The 24,174-nt window shown below is 43.4% G+C and overlaps 1 protein-coding gene across 1 annotated transcript; it reads left to right on the top strand.

Moving 5' to 3' along the window:
• Positions 1-7,243: 7,243 nt before the first annotated feature.
• On the top strand, positions 7,244-24,170 carry HSPA4 (heat shock protein family A (Hsp70) member 4). Its single transcript, XM_065848934.2, has 19 exons — positions 7,244-7,493; positions 11,381-11,438; positions 13,114-13,254; positions 13,972-14,094; positions 14,505-14,604; positions 14,861-14,994; positions 15,471-15,715; positions 16,121-16,197; positions 16,482-16,633; positions 17,576-17,682; positions 18,017-18,150; positions 18,626-18,807; positions 19,247-19,336; positions 19,844-19,996; positions 20,468-20,593; positions 21,593-21,700; positions 22,007-22,126; positions 22,524-22,685; positions 22,942-24,170. The coding sequence occupies exons 1-19, from the start codon at positions 7,387-7,389 to the stop codon at positions 23,134-23,136; spliced, it is 2,514 nt and encodes an 837-aa protein (XP_065705006.1). The 5' UTR covers positions 7,244-7,386; the 3' UTR covers positions 23,137-24,170.
• Positions 24,171-24,174: the final 4 nt, after the last annotated feature.

Below are 24,174 nucleotides of genomic sequence, written 5' to 3'. Positions count from 1 at the left end.
TGCTTACGAAACAAGGTGTTTTCTCACATTTTGCCAGCTGGTGGATTTCAGTGAGCTGGCCTCATCACAGTGCATTTCAGCACATCGGGGAAGGGAACTCCAGGTGAGATCCCATCTGTCCCGGTATTTCAGGTGACTTGCTTGTGAGAAGCAGAAACATGGGAATCCCTTCCTAGGCACAAAATAAAGTAAAACTCAAAATCTCTCAGTTGCGTTTCTCTGTCTCATAACTTCCTGAGCATGATGTGTTCCCTCATTCCCTCTTCCGGATTTGCCTTGCAGTGTGAATTGCTGAACGTATTACAACAAGATAGTTGCATGGTGAAAAGGTTCTCCTCCTCTGGCAGAGTCACAGAAAGTATTTGTTTCAACTACGGAATGGGAGATCTGGGAAAACAGAAATATTTACAATATATCTACATTTAATACCAGTAGGTCTGTTCTAGTAAAATCAATGCAGATACTCAATATTTATATCAGTAACTAAGAGCAGCCGCTGGCTCTATGTATTAAAATTCCAGGCTTGCATAATATCAGACTCCTTTGGTATCCACGGTATACACAGACAACTAGAGGATAGTACAGAAAGCTGAAAGGAAAAACATGGGCACGTCAGCTGGAGTGTTACTTGGCGTTCACATGAAAGAACCTTCTTGAGCCTCACATCAGATCAGTCTGTTGTAAGAATGCATTGAAGGAGATAAATGCACCCCCAAAATCTGTAATCGATATGGATGCCCAACCACAGTTCCCATTGAAATAAAGACAAAAAAAAAAAAAGGGGGGTTTTATTATTAGAATGCATTTAAATGACCCTAATATATGATCTGTGATGTTGACCCGAACACCCCTTTTCCGGGGGTGGCTTTGGTGTGGTGTTGCCATGGGGCTGTGGTGTTATTTGGACTGTACCCTCAGCGACTGCCAGAAAACTCGGCCCTATTTTTAGATCCTCCGCTCACATTTCAGCAAACGCTGAGAATCTCTTTGTGTCAACAGCTGATGAACGTCCTCCGGTGGAGCGTGAAGCACGTCGACGTAGCGCCGACGTCATTTGTGCGTGCCGTTTGTGGAAGCCGACATCATCGCATCTGTCACTGCAAAGCCTTACATTGATTTAGACAGAATTCAGGTGTTTTTTCTCTCCTGGGCACAAGGCCAGCGGAGCGCAGGGTGCACAGGAGCCTCGGCGGAGCGGCTCGGGGTGGATGGAGGGTGGGACGCGGTGCCGGCTGCGGTTCTGACGAGAGGGTACGGGTGTCACCTCACCAACCGCGTGTGCGCGTCACACAAGCTGCTGGGACTTTTAGGAGGTTTGTGAATGGTCTGGATGGAGAAACGGGGCTGAGCTCCTGGTGCGCAGCCACAGCCCTTCGTCCCTCCGAGATGGGCTCACGGAGCAGACCTCTGGGGGCTGTCAAGAGGACCAGTCCAGGCGCCGTGGGGACGGCATGACAAGGGGTGACAGTAGCCTCGATCCTCAGTCTCTCCGGACTTGTCTGCGTTGGGATCCAGAGCTCAGTTACCCACCGGGTACCTCTTCCAATTATGGTGGGAACCATTTCAGAGAATCCCATCTCTGCGTTCATGCCGACTCAGCTGTGAAGCTGTCTGTTTTCTCCTCCCAGCTCTCTTTTGCAGGCTTTCCAAAGCCTGATTGCTCTGATCACTGCAAGATCCCCCTGATTTCTGAATTAATGTATTGCTGGTCAGTTTATCCGTTTGTTCACAGCAGCTGTTCTTTAGTTTAAGTACCTGTTCCCACCCCCGCTGTGGTTACAGCCAGTGATTGTATCCCCTCTTGCATTCATGTCACTCGCAACACTGAGTGCCCACTCCCCTGACCATGAGAGGGTCCTTTCTAGGGGTCTCCTCAATGCTTTTGAACATGCATGACAAGAACTAAGTGTGGTATTATGTCATGTACAGGCGGCACTAACACTTTCCTGTCTCAGGTGGAGATACCTCAGCATCTGAAGATGCTTTTTCTTTATGTTTGCAGGACACTTTCCACCGCAGCCCAGCTGGATGCAAGTCAGGCCTTCCTCCTCTGCCCCGATCTCCTGCTGATGTGCTTCCAGTTTCTAACAGATTTTTTTAGCTCTTAGTTCATGTGCACGTGACCTTCATCCTTGTACCCCTGAATTTCATCCTGGTCTCACTATTCCAGTCACCGGGATCGTGCAGTTTTCCATGGGGAATGCCTCCTAATTTTATGTCTTATTCAAAAGCTTTATCACAATTCTAAAATTTCTCTCCTGTTCCATGCAGGGATGAACCTTTGCACGTAGCGTTGATCTCTTTTTCCTTTAACATAGCCATATTTTGAAATGATATGATACCACCCTGACTTTATCAATATGTTGACCATTCTGTGTCTGGACTCGCAGCTCCGTTCGGTGCCTCCAGCGTTCGCTGGGGAGCTGACACTGTCATTACAGCCTGGCCAGATAAAGCCTCTCGCATTTTGCTGCCACGTTTCATGGACCAGCACACTGCGAAGCATCTTCCACGTCTGAAATGCGTCCATGCGGGCAGGCTGCCCCCAGGCACTCATTTCCAGTGCTAGCAAGGAAATGCAGAACTGTGAACCGGCCTTAATTACACAGCTGTGATGTGTGCAGAATACACGACATCCAGGAGCAAATCACAGTCTCAGGAAACACTGGTATTTAGACTCACACGTTTGTTGCTATAGAGCCCATCACTTTCCAATATTGTTTTTCTTGTGTCCATTTCCCCTCCTTTTGTCTCTTTGCTTTTCTTGTGTTTCTTTGGGTAATCTTCAGTTGTTTGTTTGGGGTTTTACTTGGTGGGCAACTGTCCAGCCCTGCTACTTCAGTAGCTGTGATGGCTCAGTTCATGAACACATGGAATCTAATTACCTTTCAAGCTTGATGGAAAACAAGCTTGATGGAGACACAGTATTTTCAGGGAACTGTGTTACATGGGGTATGATCCACACCGAAATCCAGGGCAACACGATCCCGCAGATACCCTCGGCTGAGGAGATTGCAAAGCCCACTTGTATTTGAATATCCCAGAATAGCACTATGAACCATACATGAAATGACACACAATGACTATTTACAGCAGCCCAAAGAATAGCCTGTGACAGATAGGACTTATTTTAAGCCCGTATTGATTTTCACATTTGGCTGGCATTGATGAATTGCGAGACGTGCCACTGTAAACAGAGTCTGAGGATACGGGGCATATGCTGAATGAAAGCGGGCTGAGGATACATCGAACAACAGACAAAATCACCCATAGCATAAAAATTAACCACAATGCATCCGCCTTCTCCCAGTTTTTCATAGCCCTGGGTTTGAGGACGAGGTTTTTGTGGAGACCCGAGTGCAGCTCGGAGCAGCCAAACGCTGTCAAGTGTATCAACAGCAGGCTCTGCCTGCTTTAAACAAACAGCCACACGTTATCATTATGTTTTGAATACATTCTCTGGCCCATGTTTTCTTATTTATAGCAGTAGGTGATCAAATACGTAACTGAATTCTGAAAGCCTTGAGCATATGATGTGATTATGGAACTTTAATGCGTTTGCTGATTTACTTACATCATCTTCAATAGCCTAGGAATCGCTGAGATACTTTGTTCCTAGAAAAGTTGTCATCTATTTTAAAAGAGACAACCTGCACCTTTAACAGCCCTTTCTTGATGATTCTTCTGCCTTTTTCTCCTGAATTTAAAACAAAATCACTGATTATTGCGATAACAGAACAAAAAGTATGCAGCTACTTATCACTTTACTGATAAGCAACCAAGTGGCAACATACACAATGTTCAAAATGACAAACACAGTATGTTTAAACAAGGAATATTTATGTCTGATAGGGATTCACAGATTATGTATTTAAGTGCATTTAAAAAAAGGTAAGTTACTTGCTCGGAAGAAAACAAAGTCCGCATTGATGCGGGAAATGAAACGACTTTCTTAAATGGATGTGACGAGGTGCTGTGCTGCCCCACAGCTGAGCCTGCCCTCGGTGTTTCTCAATGTCCTGAGACGTTTCTTCCAGTCGTTCATCTCTGTTAAAAGCAAATGTATCAGCGCTGTAAACCCCATTTGAAAACGTGCAAGAAAGCTTGTAAAAGCCATGATGAACATTCAGGTTTCTCCCCATCATTTCCAGCATGTCAGATTTATTTATTCTTCATTTTCACGCTCCAGGTCTTCTGGAATAATTAGATCCTGTGACAGAGTTCTAAAAATGTAACATAATAAATCCCCTTATTAATTAAAAGCCGAAAGCCACGGAGCTTAAAATTCACGAGACCTTGGCAGTTCCAGACCAGCCGTAACCCAACGTCCGAAGTGAATGGGCAGTTTCACACGGAAAGGCTCGAACAACCTGGTGATCTCCTTGCAGCAGAGGGCTCATCCGCAGGGCTCCACGGAGCAAATCCCGGCTCTGAAGCGCCTGCACAAACCTGCACATCCCAGACAACACCCCTGAGCATCCACAGAGAGTCGCAGCAAAGTTTTGTGCCCATGTTGGATCGAAGAGTTCGGGTTTGTTTGCGGGCGAGGGCAGGTGGAGCAGCAGAGCCCACGGGGAGCTGGACGGGGCAGCACGGACACGGCATCCGCGTCCTCCCGGGATCGCTGCTGAGCTGTGGGCGTCAAACCCAGACCATAGGGGACAGGAACAACAGCGCAACTTGTGTCTGTTCTTTCTTCAGTGCTTTACTGCTGTACTGGGGAATGGACAGAAATGCCGTCGAAGAATGCGCTTTCAGATCAGGCCGCCCGTTATTCCAGGCACTTTTTCTTCCCACTTTTCTTTCTCCTTATTTTTCCCGCTCACTTTTCACATCTTCTCCTTCCTTCTCTTTGCATTTTACCCATCTAGCTTCATTTCCCAGTTTACTTTCCACGCTAACATAAGCAGTACAGAAATGAAGACTTACCTATTGAGCACTTTTGGGTTTTAGATTGCTCCTCTGAGGGTGATTGTCACTCTCTAATAGCAGTTGTTTTGGGCTGTTACAAATTCAACAGGCAACAAACACTGATTTATTCTGCGCTCCCACCTGGAGCTGCCACATCAAAGGCCAGAAATGTTGACCCAGGTCTGATCTCAGTAGGCATATCTGGATTGGAAACTGGATTCAAGTAAGACAAGATGCTTCTGTTATTCCAATTCCTTTCCAAAAGCAAAGCTTATCAACTATGGATCGCTGGCTGAACACACATCCTTGATCCCCATGGGGAAGGTGAACCAGGGGAGAGCGGAAGAGCCAACGTTGTCCGTAGTGCACCCAGGGAAGAAATGATAAAGCCTTACTGAGGAATGCTTATTGCAAGAATCCAGGCTAAGCTACGTGTCCTTCAGCTGTCACCAAATCCTGATTTCTTATTGGAAATATTTCTTACAGTCTTTTCATGTTTTGTATGTTCGAAGTCTCAATTTTCACAAGAACAAAACATTCAGCAAATAGAGGAGAGTGGGGAGAATCATGGCAACTGTTCCACTTCAGTGGCTGCATCACGACACCTCAGGTTTGGGTTGATTTATCTGTTTTCCCCAGCTGGGGGGGTGTATGTGGTGACCCTCCCCTCGGAAGTGAAAAGGACAAAACAGAAACGAAACCAACCAACTGAAAAACCACGAGAAAACCAAACCAAACCAACAAAAACCAATGAAAAACGCAAACAAACAAAACCAACTGACCAAACAAAAAAAAATGAGAAAACAAGACAAACCCAACAAATAGAAACAAAACCAACCAAATGAAGCAAAAGGAACGTGGGTGCTGCTCTCTCAGTCCATCACGCCGCGGATGCGCGTTGTACCATATTCCCCATGCGGAGCAGCGGGCTGGTTTCGTCCCTTGGCACCTCGCTCTACGCTCAAGGACGCCCGAGGTTAATCACTTGGTTATTATTCTGTCATTAGCAGCGTGATGCAATTCCCGCAGCTGCCAGGGCCCTGTCACGGTGACGGTGACGCTGCCAGGAATGGCAAACGCGTGCCGGGGCTGCTCCGCGGCCCTGGGAAGGAGCCCTTCCTGCTTTAAATATTGAATTTCTCTGCCATGTGTTTTCTGAAGCATTAAAGCAAGGAGCAGCGATGTAAATATAGGGCTGGGGATTTGGAAACGTACGCTTCGTAACACTATACATGGCGATATCTTAGAATTAAAACATCTCAAATGTTAAGTTTCACAACATCCGTTAATGTAAGACAGGGTACAGAAGGAGGTTTGTGTTGGGACAAATCAGCCAGTCCCTTGTGCTTTCCTCCCCAAACGCTCCCCTGGGCAGCTCCCCCCCCCCGCCCCATCCACCCCCCACCACTGGCACTGTGGTACCCGATGGAGCTTTTTGTGATTTTTAATTACATTTTAGCTTTTTAGGTATTCCTGATCAGTAAGAAGGACTTCTCTCCAGCACAATCACAGTGCGCTTGGTGACCAAACGCTGCCCGGAAAACACAATTTATCGGTACAAATCCCTAACACAGTGATAGTGGCCCAAGCCCTAAAGATAGACTAATATTAAATTTTTATGCGCTGATTAGGGAGTCACTGTTCGGCAAATCCCGCTGGATATAACACAATCATATGCTGAATTTTATTGGCAGCATAGTTGGGACCAAACTGTCTGTTAACTGCACTCTCAGACTATGAAACTACGAACACAGCTTTGCATTTTCTCGTGTAATTCAGAAACAATTCCAACACACTTGGCCCGCTCATGTTTGAGCCCTGGGGGGCTCCCCTGAGAATTCCCACATGGAGAAACGTTTAATGGCTGCTAAATACTTGTGTGTGCATATGGATGCTGTAGATGGGGTGTTTTTATCCGTGCACCTTCTGTTTGCTGTTGCAGAGGAGGTCTAGGAAACAAAGGAGCAAATGTCAGTTTAAGTCCTTATGGCTGTAAAAGCTGGCAGGTGTGTGAAGACGCGAGACACACGGATGCTGTCACTTCGGCTGCTTATGGAACGACATCAACAAGGCTTCCATTGATTGTTTTGGTACTTGAGGTTGTTAAATCAGAAAAAGATGGCATTTTGGGAGAGTCACGATCGCGCCACCAAGGCTGCGCCTCTTGAATTGTTAAAACACTGAAGATTTTGCCCAGAAAAAGGGTCGGGGGGGGGGGCACACGGGACCAGTCTCCCGCGGAGGGGGTGTGGCCACCAGCAGCCCCGCCCCTTGCGCGGTCCCGCGCCTGCGCCGCAGCGCCCTGCGATCATCTCGCGAGATCTCCCCCCTTTCCCTCAGAGCTGCGCTCGGCGCCGGCTCGACGGGATCTTTCGAGAAGTTCCCCCGCCCCGCGGAGGCAGCGCCCGCCGCGCATTTAAACGGGCCAAGCGGCCGCTCCACAGGCGCCTCAGCTTCCCTCCCTTCGTCGCAGCGATGTCGGTGGTGGGCATTGACCTGGGCTTTCAGAGCTGTTACGTGGCCGTGGCCCGCGCCGGCGGTATCGAGACCATCGCTAACGAGTACAGCGACCGCAGCACGCCGTGAGTGGGGCTGAGGCGGCGGCTGAGGGCGCCCGCGGGGCCCGGCCCTGCCCGCGGTACCGGGGCGGGAAGCGAGCGGGGGCCGGGGGGTGTCCTGCGCTCCTCCCCGCCGGACGGGCCGGGAGAAGCGGGCTTGTTAAATAAGTGCTTAAAGAAAAGAACCGGTAGCGTGTGAGGAACGCGGAGAGGTGTTCTGGGTCACCCTCTGTGCTCCTTTCCTTTTTGTGTAGTACGACCAGCTTGTGCTCCTAGAGGAAAGGCTTCTGTGATTAAAAGCATAGGGTCTGTGAATATATGTTAAAAAAAAAAAAGGCAACCGTACCTTTCATCGCTGGAAGTCGTGAAGCTTAACTTCCTATATATCTGGTTGCATGCCTGCATATTCTCCTGCAGTGTGAGACCGGTTTCCCCCAGTGCAGCAGGACCTGGATGCTGTGCCGAGCTCTGTGAGCCTGTTGCTTCCCCTGGGTCACAGCTTAGAAAAGCTCCTTAGCAGCCTTTCCTTCAGTCCGTGTGTTTCTTTGTCCAGCTGAGGTTCTCCGAAAAATCGCCCTTGTTTTGAGTATTGGGTCTTTCAAACTCTCACTTGAAACACAGCCACCAGATTGAGAAGTTCCTGGGATGGGTAAGCGCAGCGTGAACGGACAGCGCAGCTCAGACGTCTGTGTTCCTGGAAGGGGACCAGCTCCAGTGCCGTGTGCTGGTGAACTTGCTCTTGAAGCACATTACACTTTGCAGTGTGTATAACATATTCTAAATCTGCTTGCGTAAATCAGCCTCCCAACGCGTTTCTCAAGGAGAGTGTGCATTGCCTATTTTTAATAAGAAACTTGCTAAGAAGGAGAGAGAACTGGGATAAACCTCTTCTCAGATCGAACTGCAAAATAAAGGTGGAAAAGGTACTTGCAGTACATCAGACCTGGAGGGGAACTTTTTGGAAAGTTGGCTTAAAAGTGTTTCTACATCTTAGTCTTTGTAGTACAGCTTTATTTTAAGCAGATAGTAAAATTAAAAACTGTCTTGGTGAGGCCATTGTATCAAGTGTTGGGTTGTCACTAGACAGTAGTTTAGCTCTGTTTGCCTGTCTCCAAGCAATGAATAAAAAAAGAAGGAAACTTCTCACTTAATACATGCACTATAGGAAGGACTGGTCTCTAGCATTCTCTATAATATGGAAGTTTAAAGGTTATATGTACTAAGAAAATGTCTAATGTGAAGCATTTCAAAGTGCTGAAGCTCTCTAGGCATCTGGCCCTCAGGGAGCTGAGGTTCTGCTTATATATGTTGGAGATAGGAACACAAATATCAGTCACTGAAGGAGATGAGCCGTTTAAAATATCTGACACAATGCATCTTTCAGGAAAGGCTTATGAAGCTTATGGAAAGCTGAAGTGAAATTGGAAAAAATTAGCATAATGAAAATGATAGGGTTTTTAACAGGACTTAATCTCCAAGTATGGTTCTGAGGGAATGCAGAAAACCAGTCTGTAAGCAAACACATCTATTAAGAGATTTTCAATGACTTTTCAATGCCTGTCTTGGAAACAGAAAATCCTGGTTGAAGAAGTCAGCGTTTGGCATTTCCTTACAGCGAGCTCTGGGGAGACATGCAGGGTGTAGGGACAGGTTTTCTTGGGAATCTACTCTAATGTTTTCTGTGATGACATCCAGCTTTTGGGAAGGATTAGCAGATGTGTTATTGTAATCATTTGTATTAGTAAAGGAAACCCTTGTGAACACATGGTACCTGGTTCAGTGGCACAGATCCTGTCCCTGAATCTGTGTTCAGCTCTCTTCTTGGACTCTTCCAGAATCCTATGAAGTTTGAACTTGTATATCCAAAAGCAGCACAAAACACATTTGTCTTTGAATATGGTATTCCTAAAATGGAGAAGTGGTAGAGAAAGGTAGTAGAAATCAAGAGGTGGGGAGGAAGTTTCATTATCTCCATGAGGATGAAGGGACTGGGATTAGGGATAGTTGTAACTGGTGTTATGGATCTGGTGCTAGTTTTCAGTGCTGAGTGGGGCCAGGGGTGTCTTCTGGGAACGTGGGAGACTGAGGGTGAAGTAATGCTCTGCTTAAATTGCTTCGTTAGACCTCTGATGACCTTCACTGTGATTATGTGTTTCTGCTTAAAATGCCACGGTTAGTTATTCAACTGCCAGTAAAATTGTGTGCTAGTATAATTTGTATTTAATGAGTTAACCCTGGCTCTGATGATGAACTGATCTGGGGAAGGAGACTGCCTGAAAATGGTCCCTTCTTTCCCTCTTGCCAGTTTAACTTGGCTCAGTGCTGGGTCCCCGGGTGGCTCCCCAAGGCTGAGCTGGGAGCCTGGCTGAACTCTGGAGCAGGGAAAGGAGCGGAGCTGGTACAGCCTTCCTGCCTGTTGGTACAGCTGGGCAGGGGCAAGTGTGTTTGAGGGGAGTATGTGCCTGTTGGGGGTTTGACCCCAGTGTGTAATGCAGAGGCCTGGATTTTTTATTGCAGTGCTGGATGGTTCTCTTGAGACAGACTGGCAGGTTGAAATGATTCTGTAGTCAAAGTTAGTGGGTTCGTGGTCATTAGGCACTGATAGGATGGCTTGTGAATTTAGCAGTGAAGTAGTTGTTTCTTGTTTGTTTGGGTTTGTTTGTTTTGGGGGTTTTGTTTGTGTAGTGGGTTTTTTGTTTTGTTTTTTTGTCTAGTAGAAAACAAACCATTCAAGTTTGTGTCATAATTCCTTTCTGGAGACCAGAGTAAATTAATAACTAGCTTCCAGCTCAAGGCTTATTAGATTTTTAGCTGTGTGCTCTGCAGCTCCTCTTCCCTCAGTAGGGGCCTTAGGTTTCATTCACCAAGTGAATGCTGTTGCACTGGATGCTTTAGGGTGGGCCTTGTTTCACTTGTTAAGTTATTGGAGGAAGATATAAACCCAATGCAATTATATCACTCTAATTGTCAATTATGGTTTTGACAGTTGTGGTTTGGAAGACCAATTCTAAACCTTAGGCGGGGCTGGAATCAGTTTCTTGTGGCAGCCCATGGCATAACCCTGCTGGAAAGCAGTTTCTTGACCTGCTGCATGGAAAGCAGCTTAATCACACTGTTAGGATGTTGTGTGAACAGTAGATATCTGCTTGAATAATAGCAACTTTTTTCCCCAGTAGATTTACCGCAGTGGTACGAGGAACCTTGGATTAGAGCGCTGGATTTAATTTTGCTAGGGCTTCTACAGTTTGTTAAATATGTAAACCAAGAGGCTTAATAGGACTAGGAGTCTCTCCAAAATGGAGGAATATTTTCTTTCATTGTAGCTTATTCAGTACTGCAAGCTGTCATAAAGTAGTTTGGAGTAAAGTATGTTTCTTATTTCTCTAATTATTCCATTGAGTACAGATGAAACTCAAACACTCCTATTGCTCTCCAGGCTTTGTCTTCCTGCACTTGAGGAGTTTGCTTTAAAACAGAAAAGTTTGGTTAGCATTTGGTACAAAGACTTTAATATCTGATTTACCTTGTGGATTTCTTCAGAACAGTTGACTGTTTGCTGTATTATTAGTGAACAATTTACCTTTGAGTGGCTTAGATAAATGGGTAATAATTGAGATCAAGTGTCTACCCAGTTATTACTGAGATGTAAAACTTGAAACGGCATGAACAAGTCTGGTTTCAGTGCTGTTCTGCAGTGAGGAACGTTGCTGTTTTAACTTACATTGCTTGTTTCCTTCCAGAATTCACAGAACGTGCCATGCATATATTGCAGTGAGTGACCAACTTCCTTAATGGACTAAATGCTGCTTAAAGTATCACTGTTCTAATTAGTTTTATCAACACTTGTTAACAAGCAGATATGCAGTGTGGTTCTGCCAATCACATACTAACTGGAAATCTTCTCGTTATAGATCATGTATATCCTTTGGACCCAAGAATCGCTCAATTGGCGCTGCTGCTAAAAGCCAGGTGGGTATATAGTTTGGGTAAAAGCAACTTTATTATCAGATTAACACAATGTATTTTTGTATCACTGAAGCTTACAAATGTCTCTGAGCTGGTGTCCTGCTGTTTCTGTAGCTGTAATGAACAGCTGAGCTTAATTCAGCTGTTTGGCCTGTAATGCTGCTTTGTCATCTTGGATAGGAATCTAAGGGTTGATCCTTGCACGGAATGAAGTGTGAAAAAACAAACCAAAACCCACAAAAACCAAACAACCTTTGCCTCTTTAGAGATTCTGATAAATACTTTTTATTTTGGGTTGCAAATATGAATTTTAGAGCTAAGCAGTAGCGTTTCATCCTGTCTTGGCTTGTTCCAGTTCGTGTGCATTACGATAGCTTTTAATTATGTGACTACATTCTATAGAATTCCATCAAGTGTATAGTTTTGGCAGAGAGGGGATGTATTTGAATGTAAATATATATCTATATCTATGTATAGCTTTCTGGAGTCTTTGTGGTTAAATTAGAACATTAATATCTGTCTTGGGCATTCTTGCTCATACTTGGAATTTCTGTTGGTGTAGGTAGGTAAAAACGATTTGGGGACTGAGAAGTTCAGCTGATTAGTCCTGCTCGTGACAGTTGGGTCCTGCTGTATCGTATCTCGTGTTGCCATAAAACCGCTATAAAACATGATTCTTTTCAAAGTCTTCTACAGGAAGTGACTACTCAAACACTTGGTTTTTCTTAGCCTAAAATACCTAGAGATGTGTGAAGATTCATTATCTAGAATACAAAATTGACTGGACACAACCATGTTATTCAAGACCAGAAGAACTGTACTAGAACTAAATACAGATGTTTTTTCTGGAATTGAGTGTCTACTTAGCTTAAAGAAATTCATTGATACAGAGATCCAGTAGAGATGAGGTATGTCCTGCAGAAACTGAACTTACAGCAAATCAAACCCAGGTTGCTTACGAAATAGACACTTGACTTGAAACTGAATCACAAGTAAATGTTGGATGGTACAGTGCTTGTCTGAATTGTCACTCACTGTATTTTTTCAGTATGTGTCTTGCTCTAATGTAAACAACGGAATTAAACCAGTGAAAACCCTACATGAAAACAGCTATAATGAATTTTCACTTCTCCATTTGCACTGGTGTCTGCTATTAATAAAAGGCAGTTCAGTCAAGTGGGCAGAATCAGCTTGAGGCCCTCCTGACTTTTTAAAGCTTCACGACAAGGTCCTGGAGCTGTTTTGCGAACACCCGTGTGTTGATTGTCCCATGCATGTGTCAGCCTGAACTGGAGTTTACACCAGTTTATGTTTGCAGATTGACTGGCTGCCACACAATAGAAAGGTAGGGTGGTAGGAGACAGGTAAATGGGAAAGACACTTTGCTCATGTGTTTAGAGTGTCCTACACATACACTATAAAAGTTGAGTGCCATTTTAGTCAACTTTTGATAAAATCTTGGCTCGGTTTTCTACTATACATTTTATTTTGAATTTCAAATTCCTGTAGGTTACCTGAGCAATTGGAGGGAAGTTGCCTTCTAGCAACTGCCTTGACACTCTTAAGATACAAATGACAAAAAATTCTGGTGAGAGAAGCATGAGAACAAAACGCTGTCTTCTGTTTGAAATTCAGGTGTTCCCCTGACACGTTGTATTAAAGATTTCTTTTCCTCTAGGTTATTTCAAATGCAAAGAATACAGTACAAAGTTTTAAAAGATTTCATGGTCGTGCATTCTCAGATCCCTTTGTTCAAGCTGAAAAAGCAAGCCTTGCCTATGAACTTGTCCAGCTGCCAACAGGCTCAACTGGCATCAAGGTAAGTCTGGCATATTTGAAACAGAGCCAGAGGAGGAAACTGATAAGTTTCCTTTTATCTCTTCCTTTTGAATCTGCTTGTTGTAGTTTCTGTTCTCTTGTGAATGACAAGTCTTCAATAGGGAATAAAGGCTAACAGTGCAGATGGGCTCTGCAGGTGTTGGGTGAGACTGATTTTACAGTTACACAATTTCTCTGCTTTGCAAAGCGAGTCCCACGCAAACTGTTTAGTACTGCGTTTTGCCTTCACTCCATAGTGAGTTTGGAAGGCAAGCTGCTTGACTAATGTACTTATTTAGCTGCTGTGCAGATATCACAAGGGTGTGATATGTCAGCTTAGTTGTAATTCAGATAAAATGGTAAAAATTGGTCTATTTCAGCAGTGACTGAACGCCTTATTTGAGCAATAACTATTGAAGTTACTCCAAAAGAGCAGGGAGGAGGGCATCCTGGGCATTGCCTAGCAATCAGGATTAAAAAAATACCTGTCCAGAGCAGCTTTGTGGATGAGAGTTCTTAAATGTGCGTTCCAGTGTTTGTGTATTATCTGCTTGTGCTTGACATGCACAAGCTGGGCTATTGGAGAGAAGGGTGTATAGAGCTGTATTACTACTTGAGCTTGATTTTAGCAAAGGCTGTTTCTTGCATGTGTTCTTATGCTTGTAGCACATGCTTTTTACTGTAGTATAATCCATGTGCACACAATTTTTATTTGAAGGCCATGTATATGGAAGAAGAAAGAAACTTTACAATTGAACAGGTGACAGGAATGCTTCTTACCAAATTAAAAGAGACTGCTGAGAATGCGCTTAAGAAGCCTGTAGTTGACTGTGTGGTTTCTGTAAGTACATGATAGTAAGTTTTACATGTTTGGTTGGTATCATGCACTGAAAAGATTGCAACATGAAATTACCCATTAAGCTTGACTATTCAGGTATTTGTCACTTCTGTTTGAATATTTCTCTTATCTCTTCTTCAGTGGACTTACTTCATTAATGGTAAAATGTCTTGAATTGCTGCTAATTAGCAGAATAAATAATGAGTGGCTTGCAGGAGGGAATGGAGGAAGGTTCACTGCAGTAACTTAGTCTTCCTGTAATGTTTTCTTTGCTTTTTCTCCACTGCATCTGAAATGACCATGACAATTGAAGGATACCTGGGCTGTGCTCTGTACTGACTTTACACACTTTCTGTGACTCTTTGGTAAAAATGGCTCTTCTAAATGTTTATACCTGCCTGATCTTCTCGCAGGTTCCTTGTTTCTACACGGATGCAGAAAGGAGATCTGTGATGGATGCTACGCAGATTGCTGGTCTCAACTGTCTGAGACTAATAAATGAAACCACTGCAGGTGATAACTTCCTTTCTCTCCCTCATTTAATGTTGTAGTTCTGTTGAATGGAAGGGCTTTTGATCTGTCCCTGATCCTGTTTTAATGCAGCTGCTAGGAGGGGCTAATACAGTTTAGCGTTCTGCCATGTTTCTGTAGCACTGGGAATTTTGTTTAATGAGGTATCAATTTCTGTAGCATGAAATGCTAATGCTGTTTACTGACATACCATTTATTCATGCCCTGACTATGCTCTTTGGCTCTTGTTTCTGTGTAGTTGCCCTTGCATATGGAATCTACAAGCAAGACCTGCCTGCCTTGGAAGAGAAGCCACGGAATGTTGTGTTTGTGGATATGGGGCATTCTGCGTATCAAGTTTCTGTTTGTGCATTCAACAAAGGAAAACTGAAAGTAAACCATCTGTTATGCATCCATTTGAATTGCCAGTAGAAATATTCATCAGTAGATAGACGGCCTGTGACAGGCAAGCTTGCCCAGACAGCTCAATTCGTATTCTGAAAATCATGCTTTGTCTGGAGTTAAAAGTAGGGCAAGGAACTAGAGCTTTTGAGCTTTTGCCTTAATCAGCAGACTTTGGCAGAGCAGAAAAGCCCTGGAATGAATGATTTGTTCAGAAATTAGCATATCTGACTAGAGGCTGCCTTCAAAACCCACTCTGGTTCAGTCATGAGATCTGCCATTAAAACAGGAATCCCTAGGATGGTCTAAGTGAGAAACATCTTAGGATGTTTGAGTATTACTGCAGTTGCAGTCCATGTAAACTATCAGGTGTTAGTGATCGCCCTGAAATGTAAGAAAATAGCCTAATTGGTTTCACTGAAGTAATGACAAATAGTATTATTACTGAAGAGTTCCATTTTTTTCAGGTTCTTGCTACAGCATTTGACACCACACTTGGAGGCAGGAAGTTTGATGAGATGTTAGTTGAATACTTTTGCGAAGAATTTGGGAAGAAGTATAAACTAGACATAAAGTCAAAGATTCGTGCGTTGCTGAGGCTATACCAGGAATGTGAAAAACTGAAAAAACTGATGAGCGCTAATGCCTCTGATCTCCCGATGAACATAGAATGCTTCATGAATGATATAGATGTCTCTGGAACAATGAACAGGTAATGTTTATACTTTTACAAAGCTTTAGAGTGTTTCTTTGTTCAAGTTGTCTTAATCAAGAAAGAAACTTGGTGTAAAGCACCAGTTCTTAGGGCTGGAGGGCCATGTGAAATGCAAGAACAGCATGTGTGGGGGTGCTGCTCAGAATGAGAATGTAGAGACTGGTCAGTGACCTTGGGTTAGGAGGAAGGGCTCTGAATGTTGCAGGTGTGCCTAGATTGCTAAGACCGAGTTTGTCTGAGTGAATATACTAAATAAGTATAAAACTAGGACTGGGGAGAGAGAGAGAGCCTTGCAATATGTAGTTAAAATAGCATTCTCTCAGCTTTGGCGTTCCATTGTATTTGCGGCATTGACTTGCACATGGTGTGCTGTATGGCTGTACTGATGACTTCTTTCAACAGAGGCAAATTCTTAGAGATGTGCGATGGACTCCTGGCAAGAGTAGAGCCGCCCCTTCGCAGCGTGCTGGAGCAGGCCAGTAAGTGTGAACGCGTTCTGCTGTCTGCTCCAGAGGAGAGATCCGTAACAGGCTTCCTTGGGGTGTTGGCAGAACTTGGACACATGGATCTAACATAGCTAACAATTTCTTGCTTAGCAGTTACGAGCTTCAAACCTCTTTCACGCAAACTAAGATCTGAAATTATTATTGCTTGGAGAACAAGCTTAAAATAATGGGTGGTTTAGTCAAACTTCTAGTTTACAGTGTCAGAGTATTCATGTGAAACAAGTATTTATAAAAACTGTTGTCTGACTCCTTTCTAGAGTTAAAGAAGGAGGATATTTACGCAGTAGAGATAGTTGGTGGTGCCACAAGAATCCCTGCTGTAAAAGAGAAGATCAGTAAGTTTTTTGGCAAAGAAGTCAGCACAACTTTGAATGCAGATGAGGCTGTGGCACGAGGTTGTGCGCTGCAGGTAAGAAGCGCTCTTTGTCGTAGCTGTGAGTGTTTTGATTGAAATCCATAAACACTGGAGTGTGAAAGATGCTTCATGTGTATCCCAGAATGGATTTCAATAAGCCAGGGGAGTGGTTGGAAAGATGAGAACAGCAGCTTGAAGTGATTCCTTTGTGCTGTTTAAGCCAAACCAGTGGATCAGTGTAGCTTGTTGAAGTGAAACGTGCTCTGCTTCTGTGCCTGCACTGGGAGGCTGATAAAGCTCATGTGATGACGTTGTCTGCTCCAGGCTCCACTTGGGGCCTGGGTTAATAAAGACGAGGCAGGGGGTGGGGGGGAATAATCTTTACAGCACTGTTGGTCAAGTTGTGAAATGACAATTGCTTAATAACATGGATGGGAATGAAAGCTTGGATTCTTGCTGCTGGAAGTCTGTCCTGAGCTGGAACCAGCTGCTGGTGAATGACTGGAGTTACTAGTGCTGCTGTCTCTTGAATGCACCTTAATTTTCCTCTGATCGCCTCATTTCTCTCTTCCGATGTTTAATATGTGCTCACAGCTCTGTTCCATCAGAGGTACAAAGTAGCTATTGGGATCTGCTTCAAAAGAGTACACAAAAAACCTGGTGCTGTGTCAGTCTGGAAAGTAACTTTAATTAAGGCTTTCTGGTTTATGGCACTAAAACCAAATCAGTAGCCTAAGCATAGCAATCCAAACAATGTGATGAGTCTGAACTAAAACTTGTTCATGCTGAAAATGGAAATACACAGGTGATGCCAGCTTCCTGAAAAGGAAGGGCACATATGAGCGTCCAGTGCTTATGCAGGGCTCAAGTCCATCAGTATTAGTCTCTAACCTAGAGTAAATCTGCCCATAAAGCAGCAGAAATAGCTACTTGCTGAATTAAACGGCTGTCACCTGCAGTCTGAATGTTTGTAATATGGTTCTTGTGCTCTTTCAGTGTGCTATTTTATCCCCGGCTTTCAAAGTGAGAGAATTCTCTATCACAGATTTGATACCGTATCCTATTTCTTTACGATGGAATTCACCAGCAGAGGAAGGGTTAAGGTAAAGAGTTCATTGTCTTGCATGATTAAATACGGCTTAAAACTAACTGATGACAATTGAGTAACAACACATTTAGAACAGTGCCCAATTAACAATTCAAATGGATACTTTTTTTCTGAAGTTAATGACAGTAGAAAACAAAACCAAGGTTGGGTGGCAGTTTAAGCACTTCCTATGTGGCTATTGGTCTTTTTTTAACCTAAAATGGTAGGAGACTCTAGACACTTCTCTAAGAAGCTTTTCATTAAGTTATGAGAGTATCTAGAAAAGTTTTGCTAGCTTTATCAGATGCATTATACCACATCCTGAACAAATACTCTGTTTTCTCCTACAGTGACTGTGAGGTCTTTCCCAAGAACCATGCTGCTCCGTTTTCAAAGGTCCTCACCTTCTACAGAAAGGAACCTTTTACTCTCGAGGCGTACTACAGTTCTCCCAAGGAGTTACCTTACCCAGATCCTGCTATAGGTTAGGACCATTTTGTATCTTTAAGCTTTATTAATAGCCTTGTGCATGTTTCAGGACTTCTTTCTGTCTAATTAATATAGTCTGGAAAGAGCAACCTACTTCTGATGCTGTAGGGACAGGTTTCCAAAGTCATGGATCCTCACTAAGATTAGTGGAGTAACATGAGGTTTATGGACAAGTGGGCTAAATAAAGACCATCCGAATGCTGGAGCAAACCTGAAAGGAGCACACTCAGAATTGTGTGGTCTTTTACTATGATACAAGTAGTACCAGCTTTTACAGCATACCGTAGAGGATTTCTAATAGCTGTGGATCCTGGTATTGCTGACTAAAACACCAAATTGTTTGACTTGAGTAGGATTTGATATCCTCTGAGCACATTGCTGTGATCTGTTGCCAGCAGCAGTCAGGTTTTACTTTACATTCGGTGGTTAAGTTAATGAAATGATATGTTTTTCTCTCTGGGATTGTTTAGCTCACTTCTTGGTTCAGAAGGTCACTCCTCAAACAGATGGATCCAGTTCAAAAGTGAAAGTCAAAGTCAGAGTAAATATCCACGGTATCTTCAGTGTTTCAAGTGCGTCTTTGGTGGAGGTTCATAAATCTGATGAGAATGAAGAGCCTATGGAGACAGATCAGCATGCAAAAGAGGAGGAGGTAATAGACGACATTGCTCTTAGCTACTTAGAAAACTGCTTTTGTGATTAAGGTTCTAAGACTTGTGTAAGGATTTAGATGTGTCCAATAACTGAGATATGAAGATATGATTAAGTACTAATTGAAGTATTTTATGCCAGAGACAGGTTTGAAACCATGATTGTGAGATATAGGTGAAATTGTTAATGGTGCTAGGAGTGAGCTGTGGCTTGCCTAAGCAGACTAGAAGCTTAGTTTTTGTCTTGAGACTCTGCTTCAGCTTTCATTATTCTAGAATCATTTTGTTTGGAAGAGACCCTTGAGATCATCGGGTCCAGCCATTGCTTCTTTTACCTAAAGAACATTAGGTGTCAGTGAAGTGATCAGCCTAGGAACTGAAGAAATGATCTGTGTTACATGTTGTTTAATATGTCACATTGGATCTCTTTATGAATTTCAGAAGATGCAAGTAGACCAGGAAGAGCAACAGAAGACTGAAGAACAGCAGCAGGTCCAACCTGAAAATAAGGCAGAGTTGGAAGAAATGGAGGTAATATGAACACCTGAGATTTCCATTTCCTTACGGGATACTTCTGAAAGATTCATGAGAATCTGCAGTGTGTGAGCATATCTGCTGCTGTTGTCATTGCTCTGCAAGCGAAACTTTGATCTGAATGTATTGGTAGTCTGCATTGTGACCAGAGCTTTAGAGGTACATAAAAGTCATGGGTAATTGCAGACCTGCCGAATGATCTAGTACTTATAAAATGCGTGAACTCTCCTGTACATGGAAGAGAATTTAGTTTTCAGTAACTTAATTCTAGAAAAGTGTTCTACCACAAGCACCATCTCCCCTGTGGATGTGGCCAGTGTACCCAGAAAAGGTCAGTAGTTGCATTAATTATCTCTGACTTGAGCAGCTGAAGTGTCAGAGTGACAGTATGTAGTCCTGATGTTGGGGTGCACTAACTCAGTAATACTTTGTTATGAGTCTGGAATATTCAATTGAACTGACTGGTGATGCTGTTTTAACTTGGAATGTATTTCTTTAATGCAGACTTCTCAGGGTGACTCAAAAGACAAGAAAGTGGATCAACCACCTCAAGCCAAGAAGGCCAAAGTGAAGACAACTACAGTGGACCTTCCCATTGAGAACCAGCTGGTGTGGCAGATTGGGAAAGATATGCTGAACTTATTCATTGAGAATGAGGTAAACTCGTACTTGCCCAAGCTAAAAACTGCACTAGTTGATCTACAGAAGTTTTGCTGTTCATTAAACATGGGTAATGGTCAAGGGCAATCAAGGAAAGATGAAAAGGAAAAAAACATGTACAGTTTTTCTGAGGTGAATAACAGAGCCTCATGGAGCCAAAATGCATCATTCCTGTTAAGTGAATGCAGTAACTCCACTGCAGGAAAGCAGGTTCACAGGGTGACCTCCATGTGCTTGATGGTGCTGCCGCCATGGTGATGGTCCCTCAGCTGAAGTGAGGTTGTTCTGTACTGTATTGGGTATCCCACCCAAGTCAAAGTTAGTTTTTATCTGTGTGCTGTGTTTAGAGCAGTTCTGTAAACCACAGTATTCCAAAGTCTTTAGTCAAGGCTTTGCTAACAAGGTATCCTGGCAATAAGTGTTAAATAACTAGCCGTTCAGCCAACTAATTGGACAACTTGTTCACAGGGTAAAATGATAATGCAGGATAAGTTGGAGAAGGAGCGGAATGATGCCAAGAATGCAGTGGAAGAGTATGTGTATGAAATGAGAGACAAACTCTGCAGTATTTATGAGAAATTTGTTAGTGAAGATGTAAGTATTGCTAGCTTGACTGTCTTCTAATATGTTTTGTTACAATGAACAGTTGTATTTTAGTAACCTTTGACCTGTATCAGATACTATGTTTACTTCAAGTATGTTTTCAGACTTTAAATTTGGAGGCTTTGCAGACAACCTTCTGCATGTGGCCTGAGTACAAGCAGATGGTCCCCAGGATATATTGTGTTCTTTTCCAAAACAGTTGCAGCAATTAAGATATTATCAGACCATGTGCTTTCCGACTGAAACAGTAGGAGCACTTGCATGATCATTTTAAGGCAACCTATTCTGTTTTGGCTCTTTTTCAGTATTTAGGAATAGTTTTAGGAATAGATTTTAAAAAACAAAATCAAAGAACAACCCTGTCTAGGAACATAATAGGTGGGATTAGTCTGACTAAATGCAGGCACCTGTATCTGAACAGTTTGCCTAAAAATCTCTTGGTATTATTAATTACCTTTCCCTGCTGTACTAATAGAGCTTGGTGTGTAATTAATATAATTCTAAGTTAGATGACTTCATTAGTCAGATGAATCGCTGAACTCCATTAGATCCCCATTTACTATGACAGGAGCCTTGCCAGCAAGGCGTGTGCAGGGCCTAGATACCCAGCTCACAGCTAAAATGGGACAAGTCAGGCAGGATCCATCACGCCTTTGCCAAAGAGATGGTTCACTCTGTTCTCAGGCTTGGTTGCACAGGGATGGTGAAAATGAGAAGGAGAAAAAAAAGGTGGGGGGAGAGAAACAGGCTTTTATGTGACAGTATTGATCTAAACTGTGGGTGTCATGGGTGGTTCTTCTTAGATCTGATTTCTACCTCAAAGCCATAGTGAAGAATATTTCTGATTTTTCACTAAAATAGGGTAGTTTCAGACAGAGTTCTTCACATTCCAAAAATGTAACCCTTCCAGAAAGGTTCCAAGTATCATTTAATACCATCTGCCATCTAACAGAATTATCTCTCTTACCTATTTTGTATGGATTGCTTCAGGACCGGAATAGTTTCACACTGAAACTGGAAGATACGGAAAACTGGCTTTATGAAGATGGTGAAGACCAACCCAAACAAATTTACATTGATAAACTGACAGAATTGAAGGTAAGTGGCTCTCGCGTTCCCATTGGAGTTTACTGACTCTAGAGACCTTTGTCCAAGCAGAGAGTTGTTTGTTCTGCTGATCGAGAGATTGGCACTGGTAACAAACGACTTGGTTCACTTCCGAAGTGTATGAGGAGCAGATCTCCAGTAGACCAGCAATGGGGCAGGGTCGAGGGACACTCAGTCTGGAAGTGGAGGAGAGAGGAAAAGTTCCGAGCAGTTCAGAACTGTGTGTGTCCTGTCAAACCCTGCAGGATCGTGTTGTGATGCTGTGTGTTTGTTAGTAACTGTTGTACTTTGTTTCAGACTCTGGGTCAACCCATTCAGGCGAGATTCCAAGAATCTGAGGAAAGACCAAAAGCATTTGAGGAATTAGGGAAACAAATTCAACAGTACATGAAAACTGTTCATGCATTCAAAGCAAAGGTATTTCCGTACTTAATTTCTGGCAAGTGCAAGGAAGTGGGACAGATCTTTTTCTGAATTTAAAGGAAGCTCCTTTAAACAAAATGCTGGTGCAACCTCCTGGCTTCTGAGTTCCTGATATTTCCCATATTCTCAGGAGTGGATGTTGGCTTGAAAAGCTGATAGTCTTTTATATTCAAGTATTGATCTCCTCATGGAGGGAGAATGCTGGCAGCAGTGGAACTTCTGTTCTCTGCTTACAGACCTGTGGGTGATCAGCTTAATTGCTCTGCTAACTAGAACAGCCTTCTGGCCAAGTGGTCTAGTAGTTGGAAGCCAAAAAATTTGAAGAAATAAGCGTGTGGTTTACATGTTCACAGCAAATATATTCACACTACTACTAATTTGACTGTTTCAGGATGAACAGTATGACCATCTAGATGAAGAAGATGTAGCGAAAGTGGAGAAGAGTGCAAATGAGGCCATGGAGTGGATGAACAATAAACTTAATCTTCAAAACAAGAGGAGTCTTACTTTGGACCCAGTTGTAAAAGCTAAAGACATACAAGCTAAAACTAAAGTAAGTCTTTCTGCATAATTTACTGTATTTCCACTGGTCTTTCTGGTTCTGGATCTAATTGTGTGTGCTCGGAGGAAGACTCCGAGGTAAGAAATTGGGAGCAGGAGAGAGAGTGGGTGTGAATCTGCTAAGTGTGGCTTGGGGCCCACCAGCCCTCAGCCTGAACGTCCAGCTGCGGGTGGCAGAGGTTTATGGGAGCAAGAGCTTGAAGTAGATAAAACCATTTCTTACAGTGCTCTATTTCTGTGTTTTCTAGGAATTGACGAGTATTTGTAATCCCATAGTCACAAAACCAAAACCCAAAGTTGAACTGCCCAAGGAGGAGCAGAAAGCGCCGGAACCCAATGGCCCCGCAGATGGGCAGGGAGAGGCTGAGAGCGCAGCCCAGGCTGCCGGGCAGGGCGCTGCTGCCACCCCGGACAAGAAGCTTCCAGAAATGGACATTGACTGAATTCCAGCACTTGTTTATACTATTGCAATCTACAATAAAGCTTTAAGTTGTCAACTTTGTATGTTCTGAATACAGATTGAAGCAAGTGAATACCGCAGCACTCCTGGCAACTTCTGGAGAGGTTTACTCAATGCATCAAGTCAGAACCTGCAGGTAGCTACTACTCCACTAAGCAGTATTTCTTGCCGGTATGGTTGTCTTTAGAAGTTTTGGTATTCTCATTAAACCTACAGAAACAGCCCTAAGCCAATTCTTCATTTTTGATGTCTATGATGAGTCAATCTTTCTTCAAAGTAGTGAGACAGCAACCTCTGGTGCTGGTTCGCTCTCTTGGGGGCTGCAGCAATGGTGTCTGTGTGAAGTGCCTGTTAATGCAAGGACTGCAAGAGGGTGAGGGGGAGAGGGGCTGCTCTTCCTGGAGCTGAGCCTTAATCTGGGCCTTGCTTTAGTGTTAACATGCTACACTAAATTTGATTTTGGTTTGCACTCGAACAGTTCATAGCTAAACAAGGTCTGCAGAGCAGTGGGTGGTAGTATCAGTGTGTTTGGATGGATGATCAGGTTGATTTATCTGATGTGTAGAGCAGTATCTGTACACTCCTGCAGACCAGACTGAATTGTGCTCTTAGATACAAAAGTATATTCCTGGCAAACTTACCAGCTCTTTAGACCGTGTGAACTTTGTGTCTAGTTAAATTAGCTACTTGTAGAAAGAATAAATACTTGTATTTTAGCTGCCTCCACCAGCAGTTGATTCTGACTTGTTCCTAACTTTCTCTGAAGGGGATATGCTTATTTCTACGAGGCCTTCATTTGGAATGCTCGGTGTTTTGTTAATTTGGTGTTTTGTTTGTTTTTTTTTTTTTTCTCCCCTTAGGAAAAGATTATTTGGCATTTTTTACTCTCAGCTTTATGCAACGATTTGCTTCTAGTACTGATTGTCACTAAACTTGCAAATATTAATTTGTATGTGTTAAAGTCCAAAGCTGAAACACACATTCAGACACGGCAAGAAATAAATGCACTGGATTCTCCTGG

Source organism: Patagioenas fasciata, chromosome 14 (assembly GCF_037038585.1).
Source record: "Patagioenas fasciata isolate bPatFas1 chromosome 14, bPatFas1.hap1, whole genome shotgun sequence".
Classification (NCBI taxonomy): domain Eukaryota; kingdom Metazoa; phylum Chordata; class Aves; order Columbiformes; family Columbidae; genus Patagioenas; species Patagioenas fasciata.
The sequence above is the reverse complement of the archived record's forward strand: the minus strand, read 5'-3'. Positions and strand labels throughout refer to the sequence as shown.